The 15,515-nt window shown below is 41.7% G+C and overlaps 1 protein-coding gene across 1 annotated transcript in view; it reads left to right on the top strand.

Annotated features, from left to right (window-relative positions):
- Nucleotides 1–9,184: 9,184 nt before the first annotated feature.
- LOC147881786 (Transducin/WD40 repeat-like superfamily protein) overlaps nucleotides 9,185–15,515 on the top strand; it is a 61,901-nt gene continuing 55,570 nt past the window's right edge. Inside the window, exon 1 of the mRNA XM_087401678.1 lies at nucleotides 9,185–9,467. Within this exon, the coding sequence (XP_087257804.1) occupies nucleotides 9,375–9,467 (93 nt within the window). The 5' untranslated portion in view covers nucleotides 9,185–9,374. The remainder of the gene's footprint in view (nucleotides 9,468–15,515) is intronic.

Below are 15,515 nucleotides of genomic sequence, written 5' to 3'. Positions count from 1 at the left end.
TGAGGCTGGAGCCGATTGCTCGTTGGAGCCGCCCGGGATACTCAGGTCGGATGTGCAGTTGCTACCTCACTCACTCTAGCTTCTATAGTCAATAGTGGTTGAAGGTCGCCATTGGACGGTGGAGAAGCTTCTAGACGATGAGTCATCGACTCGCTGGGGGTGGACGTAGATGAAGTCCTGGGTTATAAAAGAGCTGTAGTTTCTATGCTTTCTCGAAGCCAGCTTTCCGCATTGCATCCTCGTAGATAATTCTTACTTCCAGCTTCAGAAAATGGAGAGGAGCCACACTGCACAGGAGCTCATATTGGAGCCTGTTGTTCAGTCATCCTTTGGAGCTGAGTGCTATTTGCATTGTCGAGCTCTCATTTGAGTCGTTGCTCAAGGTGTCCAACCGAGTCAAGGGGTGGCACGATGAAGCTTGTAGTTGCTGCATGTGGCAGCTCATGACTCTAGGTCGTAGCCTTCAGAGTATCTCTCTCTCTTTCTCTTGGAGAAGAAGAATAGAGATATGTTTCTCTCTCAATGAGCAAAAAGGACCACTCAGGAAGAATGAACCTCACAAGAACTCTCATAGACACTCAAGAGAAAGAATGGAAATCTCTCAAGGATATTAAGCACCTCTCAATGAATGAAAATCTCTAACTACCTAAGGAGTATTGGATCTCTCTCTCTATGACCTAAACCTAATCTAGGATTAGCTTAGCTTAACTTGCTCTGATACCATGACAAAGTGCGGATCATACTTGGTCTAATCTATCACTCAATGAGCATAAAGATCACAAAGGATCAAACCATAGAAGAAACTCCATGAGAGAGACACAAGGTAGGCAATACTCAATCTATTGCAATGTGTGTTCTCAACAATACATGATAGGCTTCTTATATAGAGAGGGCCTTTAGAATAGTCAAACCATGTGGGATACTCTCATCCACATCTCTCCTTGTGGATATCCTCAATCCACATCTCCATCATGTAGTCCACATCCTAGGGTGGCTACTTTAATTCTTTCCTTTGCACATACCTTAGCCTCTAATTATGTGCTCATGGCACCACAACTCTCAACAAAGATAGGTGTTCTCAGAGAGAGGTGGTGTACATATGCACGTTGAAAACAAATATTGCAATATAACTTCAAACTTTAGACATCTACTTGCATAGATTGATTTCGATCCTTGGACACGATCCTTGGACAAATGAGAAGGTAATTGTTCTCATACAGTGGTTGTGTACATATGAACCCGTTTCAATTTGGTGTTTTAATTCACCCAAAGATGAAGCACATGTATGCCCTTTTGGTGTTTACACAAAGGGCACAAAATCTAAAGAAACTATTTCACTTAGCCACCATTTAGTCATTAAGAAAACAAATTGTTCAAAAATACATTGAAAGACACTAAACGATATTTTTAACATGAAGACCATCTTGTTCTTGATATCCATCATCAAAATACTAAAATAAACTATTCAAAAATATTCATACACATCATTAAAACAAATTATTTAAAAATATTCATACACAGTTGAGAAAGCCAAAAATATATTCCTTTTGTGCTTCTTCAGCACTATAGCCTGTATCCAATAGATCCTGATATATTTGTCAAGCTACACTTCTTGAGATAGTGCAATATCACCTTGGCTAGCCATCTTAGGGGCTTGAATATCAAGGTTTTGACTAATAGGCTACTCTAGACTAGTCTGGGAGGTTTCAAGTATAGGCTCATCACTTTCTAGTAGTACATTGTAATGTGGATCAGTATGCGAGGTATCTGATGCAAGCTCCTCACTACCTAGTAGTACATCTATTTTACTTGATGGTACTACATCCTTAAGTACTCCACTTCCTTGTTCCTTCAAAATAACATCCTTTTGAGGTTTCATGCTCATTTCAACCTCCACTACCAGCCCTTTTCCTTCCACTGCAATAGTTTGGCTTTCTCCCTTGTCACTGCCTTCCTTATGACCAACGGAACCTTAATGGTAGTACGCAATCTTTCATCAATTTTCTCCTTTGTACATAGTTTTGGACATGAGCTCTTTGACGTAGAGATACTAGTGTTTGATTCTCTAAATGTAGAGCTACCATCCTTAGTAATAGAGTTTGAGTTCTCTATGACTTTCTCCCTTGAGTCCTCTAAGTTGTCCTACACTTTCTTACTCGAGTCCACATCTGAGATCCTTTCCTCTTACTACAGAATGTGGACATGCAACTTAAGTATCAAAGTACTCAATTTAATGGTGGGGGCCATCAATGATAATAGTCTGGAATACTTTTGCAGGTTCCAAATGGACCCCAAAACACTAGCGATCCCGCTGTTTGTCTACCTTGCCAACAACTCCGAGACCATAGTGGCCAAAGCAAGAAATGTTATCGCTGAAAGATAAAGGATAACATGCATAGTTCTGTGGAGGAATCATTTGAACCCATTGCAGTAGTTCACTTTCGGAGCATTGAATATTGTGAACTTTTTCAATCCAGACAAACAAAGAGATCAGTAAGCCGGTTCTTTTCACCAACATTTCTAAATCTTGTAGATCCAATAATCCCGGTAAGTTGAGAAAAACCGGTTGCTTCATGAATACAGAAGTCTATATAAATCCAAAAATATGAGTTAATCCAATCATCCAGTCAACATTGCAAGTGCCACAAGTGCTAGCAGTGCCACAAGTGCAAGCAGTGCCATCAGTCCCACAAGTGCCACCACTGCCAACAGTGCCACAAGTTCCATGAGTACCGCAAGTGCCAGCACCATCAGCACCACAGATTCTGCTAGCCAACCCAATGAATCCAAATGTAGCAAGTTTGAAGTGCAAGTTTGCTAACTTAAAGAGTCAAAAGAAGGATGATCTGGATAGCCACGTAGCACAATTTAAGACCTGATGGCACGAAAGTGGCTTCAACATGATGTGTGGGGATCCGGAAAAGCTACATTAGTTTGCAAGTACCTTGAGGATCAAGGCTATGAGTTGATTTAACCCGTATGGTGTAGCATAGTTCATGGATTATGAGGGGTTGAAGATAGCTTTTCATCATAGATTCCATAAATATAAAACACCAAATGACATCCACAAAAAGTTGCAAGAACTCCATCAGAAAAAATTGATGGTGAAAGATTACACACAAGAATTTTGGAATCTCAATGCAAGTTGGATGTCGTGGAAAGACCCACAAGTGAGACATTGGCAGAATACTTTTGCAAGGGTCCATCAAGACAAGAGATATGTAGCGTAGTAAGCAAATTGGAAATTCGAGGTGCTAATGACTTCAATGATTTGATAGAGTAGCTAAACGAGTGGAATTGAGATGCGGATCATTCAAAAGTTGATCCAAGGGTAATGACTCAGACGGTGTATCTGATTCTAACACAGATGAATTTTGGTAGCGATATGGATGATGATACAGAATCCAAAAGCGAGGATTTAGAAATTTATTCTGATGACGAGGATAATAATTCCAAAAAGAAGAGAAAATGAAGGGTTTAGAAGCAATAAGTCAGCAGCTCAAATGATATGTGAGATTTGTAAGCAGAATCGCCCAACTAGGGTCTGCTAGTAACGCAAACACTCGAATGAATCCAATACATCAAGTACGTGGCCCACTACCAACCGGCATGAATCAAGTGGCCACTAACCCAACACGGCATAGAATGTAGCCCAGGTCGCATAGAATGTAGCCCAGGTCCAGCAAAGAAATAATTGGAATAAGAGAAGCAACTAGAACCAAAGGGGAAATTGGAACCCGCAAGTGACCTGAAGTCAATAAAATGCCAAAATAGACCAAAATTGCAAGTATTATTTGGAGAACAGACATAGATAGGGCCCAGATTGCTCACTATGGTGCAAACATAATGCGTGGATTCCTCACTATGGTGTCTGTTTAGAGAACACACACAGATAGGGCCTGGATTCCCGATTATGGACAAAGACTGCAAGTATTGTTTGGAGAACAGACACAAATAGGGCCACTATGGTGCAAACATAGAATAGAGAGAGGATTGGAGATCACGCATCAAGCCACCATGGGGTCCGCCTCCACAAGAACAACCATCGACACAAACAAATGCAGCACGTATCAAAGATTGGCGAGATACAACCATATGCCGAACCAAATCCACAGCCCATGTCTATGAGTAGTAGCAATGCGACTGCTTGACATGCACAAAGCACAGCAGATTGCCATAGCTCGAATAGGAAAAGATCAATGTGTACATGGTAACATGATCAAAGGGTCCAATTTGAGAACTTGCAAAGGAAGTGCAACCAAAGAAGGAGAAGCACCGATGAAGTGGAAGGACCATGAAGAGGTCTGGATGAATGAATTGAGAGAACGCAAGATGATGTTCAACAACAAGTGTAGCAACATTCAATCATGCCAGAATGGGAAGTCAGATTCTCTTCTCTCAGAGCCATCTCAAAGCTAGAGAAAGATACAGAAGTAAGTCCTATAGTTTCGATGGATTGGAGAACTTTTCCAAAGGATTGTTGACGGCCCTCAAGAAGGAGGAATCAAATATCCCAGTGGAGCGCATCTTATGAATGGTTCTTGAAGTTAGGAAAAGGTTGGTGGTGGATCTAATGTGTCCCTACCTAGCGTTCCAACCTTAGGAATTCCATAAAGGGGCTGAAGATGGTAAATACAATAAAAAAGGATGTTAAGAAAGCAAACAGCCTCTTCCTAGGGCACCGGCTCACTACCTGGTTGCCTTAAAAATAAGCGGATATCACCCGCAGAGAAAGTGTAAAAATACCCTCCAGGTCAAGCCTTGCAGGAGTGGTCCCACCTTTTGACCGATCCTTCTTGATCCTGAAGTGTCACGCTTCCAGGTAGCACATAGCATGAAGATGATATCCTGCCAAATGGCCACTAAGGTGGCCGTTGGAGTCGTCATCTATCCCCCCATCACTTGACTGCAACTAGCAACTTAAACGTTTCAAATGGTAATGATGTCTCCCACACACTATCCTTTGGTGAGACAGAGGGGTGTGAGCAGGAAGGCAGTACTGGATCATAGGCATCTATACCGAGAGATCTGCTAGCCATGGATCCTATAAGCTGGCAACACTAGGGGGACACTGGGCCGATGGAAAAAGTGTGCCCACCCTTTGTGAGCCATGCTACCATCGCCCAAGGGAGTCTCTCTGCATCTGCTGTGTGCTGGCCACTATCCGAATAGACACAGGCCAAATCCTCTGACCAGCTACACAACCCCACGGGCCATGGGGAATCATTTCCAGCACGCCCTCTATGCAACAAGGCATTTTCCATAGACTCGCATCTACTCTAGCCAAGGGCCAATGGGCAATCCTTCATGAGCCATCAACCAAAAACGTAGGAGATTTTTTGTGATCTCAGGACGAGGCCAGAGTCATGAGATGACCTCCTTGGAAACCTCCTACTCCACCCAGTGTCGGTCCCTCCATGGGGTCCAATTTGCAGCCTCTAACTAGATCTGAAGATCGATGTGAGTCGTGTAAGAGAACAAGGGCACCTCCTCTACTCTGTCCCAGTCTCCTACCCACCGCACCAGCTAGAACCATTCCTCTAGGTCCCAGTGCAAATCACGAAGAGGTCAACCCTCCCAAAGCCAAAGGTACCACACTACTCCCTACGGTCTCGGGAGAACTGTGTCCAGGTCAATGTGCCAGGCCTTGCCTAGTCGGCCTTCTACTCTGATCAGTAGCCACTTCGACCCCACAAGTCACATACATTCTTGCCATCGCTCTTTAACTCTGCCTATAAAAGGCCACCTGGTCCCACCCTATGGTAACAACGGTAGAAAGAGAGAAGAATGTTCATGTAGAAGCGGACCCTAAGGGGTAATCATGTCCTCAATAACTGACCGTCCTAGCAATGTGGAGTCCAGAGCGGACACATGCCCTCCCACCAAGAGGTCGGTGGCACTTCCTCGATCTTTGTCATCCTGGTGCTTACCCCTCTCAGATGAGAGAAGGCATGTGTCCTGGCTGGCACCTCATGAGGAAGTTGTCTCCAGGCTTTGATTGGCCTCGTTGAGCCATTATGCCCAACCAATATGTGTCCTCTGTCCTAACATGCATCCCTGCGTATCTCGGACCTTTGGATGCCAGATAAGTGGTTGATGCTCAAACTTCTCCCGGCATGAAGGGATGGACCGAATGAGTCTACTGGAGAGCCATTGCCAGACTCTAAAAAGGCTCCTCATCAAAGGGGATACCTTCCCTTGGGCGATGAAGGGTCGTTGTACTCAAAATCATTTGCATTTTCAGCTTCTTTTTCCCATTCCGTATGGTGATCATCAAGGATCCCCAATCCTGTTTCACTCGGGTTACCCTAAACCAAGGTCTACCTAGCAACATAGGATAATGCACGTCTTCTTCCTCCATCTATAGGGTTACCATGGGGTTTCATTAATAGAAGTTTCTTTTCTCTGGGGAAAAAAATACAAGGCCAATTACCACATGTGAAAAGATGACTACCCCTAATAGTTGGCTTATTACCACCATTGTAGATGAATTTCCACTGCTAGTTATGGCCACACTAACACCAATAATCCCTAAGGATGCTAATAAGTCACATGTGGTTTTGGGTCTTGAGTACAAGAATCCAAATGTCCATTACTCTCCGGCATATGAATGTATATGGCTGGGGATTTATATCTAGATGGCCATTAGTGTATGACATGTAATTGTAATTAGAAGCTTTAAACATATGCTATATATACATTGGCTTATGAATCAATCAATATCTATCATTAATAACTATGCACAAAATCATTTTCATCTATGTGTCATTGAAAGGGACACAAGAATATTGACTTCACTCATTTGCATCCATGAATCATTTATTGAGGCATAACACATCATTTAATTAGGCATGATGTATTATTCATATATTTGCATACATTATAACATTCAATTATATTGCAATTGCATCCATACATATGCCATGCATTCATCATAGAAAGAAACATTCTAATAAACATTACACATTTGCATCATTGTAATATTTACATATGACATTACACAACTGCAATATTTACACATTCAATTATAACGCAATTGCATCCATGTATATGCCATCCATCACATAAAGAAACATTCAAACAAATATAACATATTTTGCCTCATTCAATATTTAAAATTTATATTACACAGCTGCAATATTTAAAAATGACATTCATTCTACCCAAAAAAAATAAACATAAAAATGACATTCAACTTAAGCATTGTGCAATTTTTAACCCAATGAAGCATGATATTACACTAGAAAATTGAATTGATAGAATCAAACATAAGCATTTGCACAATATTAAACATTTAAAAAGATCAAATTCAATGAAATATTTCACTTGGCTAAACACAAACATTAGGAAAAAAAACTCGCTCTGCGTTGTCTGGTCCATGAAAATTTGCACGAGATGAAGTTCCAAGGTAGATGCAAATGCACACATGCACACGCACACACATACAAACTCACAATGAGCACTCACAAGTTACAATCCAACCTCTCAATATATTGCTAGCACCTTAAACATACACCATATAATAGTGTACATGTTGCATCAAACCAACCAAAAGAAACATATGTCATTCTTCAAAAAGGTACGAAAAGGCATGGCAAACTCACCCACTACTCCATGTTCACAATCAAATAATGAGCTTGTACTTGTGGTAGACCATACCCCAATACATAGGATATTGACCATTTTTGCAAGCACAATGAAGGTTCACTCTCTCATGTTCTCGATCTCATCCTCTCATAACTTAATTATGGTCCACCTTACCTTAGAACGCTAGGTACGTGAACGATGGTTGCAATCTTGTCGAATGAAAAACACTTATGAATCTCTCAATCATTTTGTACTAAGCATACGATCTCGATTGATAGAAAACTCACAAAGTGGAGCTCAAAAAGACCAACACACAAAGATCCAAGTGCATGTGTGCAAAGTTAGATGAGCCAAGGAGATGAGCTCCCAAATGACATAAAGCACAACTAGGCTAGTAGAAGAGCATAGTGTTACGGTAAACCCTTACCCCAATATGCAAGATATTCGAGTAGTCCACTACAAGAATAATGAAACTTTCTCACCCTCTCCCACTCTTAGATTCTTGTCTTGGCTGTGGTCCCTTTTACCCAAAAAGGCTAGGTATAGGTGCTATGGACTACAATCTTGCCAAAAGAAAGCAATTATCTTTCCAAGGAAAACCTCACCCATTCACAATCGCATTCATTGGTTTGTACGTGTGGTGAACCCTTGCCCCAACATATTGGTGCATTCAACCACTTCTGCAAGCATAATGAACACACACTCTCTCCTCTCACCCTCTTTGATATTCTTGGGACTCAATTATGGGTAAACCATTACGAGTGGGTAATGGATGTCATGAGTTCAAGTCTCCCCTTTGTAAGAACTTGTAAGAAATTTTAGAGCTATCCCCTTGATTGGGTATGCCATCATTTCACCTAAGACATAAATTGAATTTCTAAAAAATACTGGTCCTTTCAATTACTTTTCTTATTAGGTTGAATTATATGTATGAAATAATTTGTTGAGATTTTATTTTTCCCCCTTTCCGCACTCAGATACTCATGACCAACTTCTAGAGGCACATCTACTTGGGCACTAGGTAGGTATCTCAAGGGATACGAGTGAGGGCAATTGGTGAATGCCTAACCGTCTAAGCCATTATTTGTTGAGAGTAAGGATAAGGAAGAATTAGGGTATTTATAAAGTCACGCCTAGATCCATTCAATGCACCATGTGCAAGCATGACACCCTCTAAAAAAGGCAAAAAAAAAACACCCACCCACCCACGCATGGTCCTATCGAGGGGCACCCGCCCTAGATGAGGGGCACAAGGTCCACAAATGTGGTTAACTCACACCCCCCCCCCCGCCAACCACATACTAGGACACTAGGCTCGGGCCTCTAAGATTTGAAACCATGACGTCGGGATTGGAAGCCCAATGCCGAAACCACTAGGCTTTGCGCATACAACACACACACACCCAACCACCTAGTGGCCCGAACCGATGACCTTGGGATTGGAAGCCACCACTAGGCGAAAGTCTTGGAGCCTGTTTCTATGTTGCCAAGGTGCGCACACCCAGGTGCATGAAAACGACAGGCTGGCCACTACTGACCAATGCAGCCCTTGGTCAAAAGGAGAGGCTCGTTTGGCCACCGATCTGCCTGACGTTTTCAAGCACCTGGGTGCGCATGGAAACAGGCCCTTGGAGGCACATCCTCTAGGGAAGAGTGTTTTTGAAAGTTTGAAAACCTTAGCATCAAAACTTTAGGAAACTTCTCTCTCTCTCTCTCTCTCTCTCTCTCTGTGTAAGATTTTCTCTCGTTGTGCGAGACTCGTGTTGAAGCTTCAGCTGTTTGAGAGAATGTCTGTGGAACAAGTGTTGCGTGATGGTCAGCTGCAGCGCCATGTCAATGCTTTGATCGTTGCTCACCTTCGCGACCACAACTTAATCCAAGTGGGTCTTCTTCTTCCAATGCTGCAATGTCCATATCTAGTTGTAACATCCGGCCTCCATTCTAGATCAAATCAGACAGGTACAAGTCAAGAGAGGTGACTTAGTGAGTTTTTGGTGCTTAGCTTCTGGCTGTCCAAGTGCTCGTCACTTTGGGGTGATGATTATAACCACATTTGACATCCCGAACGCTTTTCATCATCTATACCTCCAAACATATAAGAACTCCAAATCAGACGAACCCTGCCGCTCTATTTTCTCCCGTTTTTCTCTGCTGAAGTCAAGAAAGTCAACGCATTGTTTGAGTTTTCATTACTTAGGTTGGAATTGAATCTATTGAATATGTATTACTTCTGCGAAGAGAGTAACCAGTGCAAGATTTCTAGGCTCTTTCTCATTCAGCAGGTGGCAGAAGAAGCATATGGCCAATTTATCAATCTGTACTTTAAAACTTACTCGCAAGACCCAAAAGCTGAAGTTGGCTGTGCACTGTGCAGGAAAGCTTTCTGTTTCTTTTGATTTTATAGAGCACAGCAGAGAGAGAGAGAGAGAGAGAGAGAGAGAGAGAGAGAGACTTGATGTGAAAGCAACATTACAACACACATAGCTGTCGTGAGAGAATGCTGGAGTGGTCAAGGAAGAAGATTTGAGATTAACGGTGAAGGAAATTGAGATTCCATGCGAACGCAACATCTCAACATAAAGCTGTGATGAGACCTGCATATCTATGTTGCTTAAAACATGTGCGATTTACAACCATAGTAAAACAGAGGATAGCGAATACGACAGTGAGACTGATAGACTTATGCGAAGGATGTCCGACTCTGGACTTATAGAGCCAGTATAGGGGAACCTTTGAGGTGCTTCTAGATCAGACACCTAGAATGGAACTCTCTGGAATGTCCATGCATGGTGCATAAATGTCCTTGCGAGGATCTACAAGCCTATATGAATGCCGCAAAAGTAAAACATAGCATGCTAAGTATCTGGGGGACCTCACAACCACCACCAATTGGTAAGGCCAGTAGATACGTTATATGGTGTGAAACCTACATTTACAAAATACGATGCACACCGATGCAAATTGGGCATACTGACCAGGGCTTTTTTAAACGTAATAGCAATCTGAAAGCTTACTATGGCAATGAAGAGGGCTTGGGCAACTCAGAAGACCTGATTATAAGCCATTTGTGAGGGAGGCTTAACCCTATAAACATTTAATCATCACTGTAAGGTTGTGACAACCATTTAGAAAGCACCCAAGGAATGCGAATTTCGATTCAATCTGTGATCCTAGCAACTCTACATTAAAGCCTAACCAGTGGATCCAACTTCTGGTTAATATCAACGATCCTGCACTTAATTGATGTTTTCTGCAAGCATGGCATGGAACATCAAGCTCATGAGTCAACTCAGCCTACTTGTTGCACAATTCTTGGCACATAACGTAGTAGGAAATAATACCACACACCCCTTGGCTTGAAAGGTAAGGGATTCTACTGGAGTGAAGATGAAGACAGGGATCTTGTCCTTCACCTTCTTTGACAAAACCATGAGAGAATCAAATAGTGCTACTCTTTTATACAGGGGGATATGACCTTAACTATGAGACATTGGACTCTTGCTTGATGCCTCTAGTTTTGAAAGGCAAACCAAAAGCAGTAATATGTTCAGACCTGACTTGTGCCTATCTTCTAGAGTGTGGAATCCAAAAAATAGTTTTCTTGTGGTTTTAGCAAAAGTTGGGGTTCAGAAAATCACAGAAAGCTAGTGGGCTGTCTTGGAAGAGTGCGCTTGTTGACAGGTGGGGTTGAGAAACTACAAAGGATGCTGAAATATACCGCGAAAACTTTCTACGTAGCCTTAATTTTTGTTTACGTCACATGTGGGGCTGTATGCTCTGGAATCTGGATGACAGTAAGCTATAAAAGATCCAGGGATATAAGTGGAAAATGGTTTAACCTTCACATGCGTGCAGTGAATGCAAGAAATAAAAGGCCCTGTTCATACATTGCATAGCTGCCTTGGGATTCGTTCAAAGGCAAATATCAATGAATAAAAGTCTGCGAATGAGCGAAATTGAGGTGGCCTCCACTTGATGCTCAAACAACATAGAAGTTTGATGAAATTTTTTTTACACTAACTGAAATTGACACCTCCCGGTTTTTCCAAATTGCCAGGATTTGATTACAGCCTCCTCAAACAAGACAAGCCTCTCCAAATCAGCGCCACAATGATGCTTCAGCCATAGGATACTAGATTCTACACAAGCAGTGGCTTTGTCCGATCTATCTCTTGCAATGTGATGCTGGAAGCATGGATAGGAATACCATGTTGGAATTTTACTGAGTGATGGAAGCTCACAAAACCATGGATAGCTGTATTGTTGAAGGTCTGAGTCAAGGGGGAGCTCTCACACAAGAGAGGGGTCGTTTGAAATGATTACAAGTACCCTAAAAACGTGAGCTTAGGCCTTTCTTATGAAGGAGACATGACTCTAAAATGTAACCCTAATCCTAGAGAATCGTTACTTTAATGGTATGACATTGCACTGAGACATTCACCATTTATCCGTATGTAGGTTCCCGCTGCAGATAGGTGGGGATTAAACAACAGACTAATGACCTCTCTCGACCTAGTACTTGTACAAGTTGCAAAATGGAATTTTTTGCGAAAAGATATTTATATACCTAGATGAATCCAGGAACATTTTCAAACTCATCTTGTAAAAACACAACATAGTGCAGTTTCAATCTCATGATAGTCACTCATAAGGTTGAAAACCATAAACTCCATCACGCATAGTAGGGACTAGCTACTATGACATCCCCATTGACTCATCAGTGCCCAAAGTGGGTGTAGACCATAGTATAAAAATATGCTCTCACACATACAAATCCACACACCCATACATACTTGAGCATCCATTTATACAACTTACTTGTTTCTCTTCCTGGTGTGTATGTTTGCACATATACTCCATATCCTCTCAGCTGGACCTGATGTGCAATCTTGTGAGAGGATGTGAATAGCTAGGGTCTACAATGAGGGATTTAGAATCCCAAATTTCTCCCACCAAGTAAGAGCCAACAGCTTGTTGTCTCTTTCCTTGGCAATTGCACGGGAGAAATGACCAATGTCATTGCGGAACTCCACTATATCCTCTTCAATTCTATTGCAGTTTGCAATACAAAAATAATTAGATAAATAATCATATAAACTTGCAAGCCATGTGGCATGCTAGCAGCTAGCAGCTAAATTGCCAATCTTGAATCTAGATTCTCAAATCATCTCAAGGCTCACCTATTCTAGACCCATGGTTTGCATACTTTTCCAAGTACTAGGTCCATCTGCTCACAAGCACGTGATCATTCCATTTAGTAGGCTCCTTCCACAAGGGATGGAGCATATGTGCGATAGTGTGGATTGGCCTATGAAACCAATCTCATCTCTTCCTCCAAATCGCTAATATATCATCTTTTCTGAAAAAGTGTTGTTTACCAAAAGAAATCAAGTTAGAACTTTGAGCTAAGATGTTAGAGAAAATATGACATAGAAGTGAGTATTAAGGGCAAGTTACAAGACTTGTATTTTTAGTATTTAACTCCTTTGCTCGAGGATAGGGCAATCCTCTGTGGCTTTTCGAAGCTTCAACATGAACTCATAAAGTTGGCCCATAGTACAACCCTCGTGGTTGAACAATCGAAGCACAAAGTACAAGGGCTCTATGGACAATTGAATGGAAAGGGCTCCGTGTTGAATTCACCTTACACACATACAATATAGCTTGATAAAGAGACCGAAATTGAAACGAAATAAATTATTTCTATTCTATTACTGCATGTAGAGAATACAAGTATCAAGGAACCTCCTCATCCCGACCAGGCTTGTTGGAGGATCTTACAAACTAGAACATGAAAGAAAGCTTACAAGCAGAATCAAGGAATCGAACAATCGATCTCATGCATTACCCTGGCAACCAACCATAGATATAGCGTTAATGGATGAGAGGCAGCCGAGCAATAATCATGGCGATATTCTCTGAGGAGAATCCTCCACAAAACAAGGCGAAATCATAGGACAAGGCCATGCCTCCACAGTTGAAGATTCCCATAAAAACTCCATGCATCTTGACACGTAAGCTTAGGACCCTATCCTAGTTTGCCCATTCTAACACCCCCCTCAAACGAAGGATGGGGGACTCCAAAAGATAACCAGTGATGTACGAATTTTGCTGCCAACAAATTTGCAAATCTCACAGCAAGAGTTTGCCTCCAAGTCGACATAGAATCCAATCGAGCAAGCACCAAACGTTTCCACAAAACAAAAGTGAAAACACAAAATGTATCTTGCTCGAAATGCTCACAGTTGATCAGACTTTGAAAAGACAACTAAGTTTATTATTCAACACTATAAGACCTAGACTGACATAGAAAACAACAACAGACTGAGCCTCAACCCTACGGGGTATTTTCGGCATTACAATGCTTTTATTCAAGACCTAGCTGCAAACCTCGAATGCATAATCGTCAAAGTCGACACCTTCAACTTCACACACACTTGCAACATCTTTGTGAGTCTCTATTGCAAGTGCTGTATCTTTGGTCTTTTCCACCGCCTTGTTCTTCTTCTTTGTATCTTCTCATTTCTTATAGCAGTATTCTTCACGATGTCTTGGCTTTTCACAATATGCACATGTTAGGTCCTTCTTTGCCACCTTACTCTTCCCGAGAGATACCTTCTACACATAGGCCCGATCCATTTCGAAGCTTCCATCCAATTTTTGTCTTCGCTCATTGTCCAAGAGAGTTGCAATCATTTGTGGCAGGGACAGCTCACTATTCACACATCAAATTTTTGCAATTCTGTCATATGCTGGTGGCAGACTTGTTAAGAGTATTGCTTTGATATCATCATCATCTACCTTAACTTTCAAGTCAAGAAATTGATCGCATCTTATTCAGATGCTCTCCCAAAGAAACCGTTTCGTCTATTTTCAGACTGAAGAATGCTTGCTTCAATATCACCTTTGAGTTTTTGAGATGGGCACCGAACAAAGCTTCAATTGCCAACCAATTATTTGCAGCACTGGAGGTTAAGTCGAGATGCTGGTTGTACCTGGTGCCCAAAGCTCTAAGAGCTTTTTCATTGCAGATCTCCCACTCTACAAAGTTATCCGAATCCTTTTCACAAGCTCCTGAAACAATTGACCACAACCCTTTTTCCATGAGGTAAAGTGGCACTGACAGTTGCCATGCAAGGAAGTTGCTGCCAGTAAACATCACCAACTGCATAGCTTCTGACTTGGTCTCCATTGCGCATGAAATTTTTATTCTACAGAGCTCGCATGCAGACAATGAATTCTCACGCCATCAGATGACCTACTCTGATACCAACTGTTGAATTCACCTCACACACACATACAATATAGCTTGAGAAAGAGACACCGAAATTAAAACGAAATAAACTACTTTTATTCTATTACTGCATGTACAGAATACTACAAGTAGAAGCCATCAAGGATCCTCCTCATCCCGACTAGGCTTGTTGGAGGATCTTACAAACTAGAACATGAAAGAAAGCTTACAAATAGAATCAAGGAATCGAACAATCGCTCTCACGCATTACCCTGGCAACTAACCATAGATATAGCATCAATGGATGAGAGGCAGCCGAGCAATAATCATGCGATATTCCTTGAGGAGAATCCTTTACAAAACAAGGTGAAATCATAGCAGAAGGCCATGCCTCCACAGTCAAAGATTCCCATAAAAACTCCATGCATCTTGACATGTAAGCTTAGGACCCTATCCTAGTTTGCCCATTCTAACGCTTCTTGCCAAAACTGATTGTCGAAGACAATCCCCTCTACATTCTGTCTAGCAGGCAACCTCGAATCATTCCAATCCAACCAATATGAACTGGTCATCATTCGACTAAGGCTCTCTTTGGTCTTAACCAGCCTATGAAAATTAACCCGTTTGTGAGCCCTTGGTGAAGAAGAAATTTCAAGAGATAATTACAAACAAATTTTAGAGCCAGGTTATAATT

The sequence above is a fragment of the Dipteris shenzhenensis genome, chromosome 30 (genome assembly GCF_047967505.1).
Source record: "Dipteris shenzhenensis isolate YYH24624 ecotype China chromosome 30, Dip_SZ_1.0, whole genome shotgun sequence".
In the NCBI taxonomy this organism is placed as follows: Eukaryota; Viridiplantae; Streptophyta; class Polypodiopsida; order Gleicheniales; family Dipteridaceae; genus Dipteris; species Dipteris shenzhenensis.
This window is presented reverse-complemented; position numbering and strand designations above follow the sequence as displayed.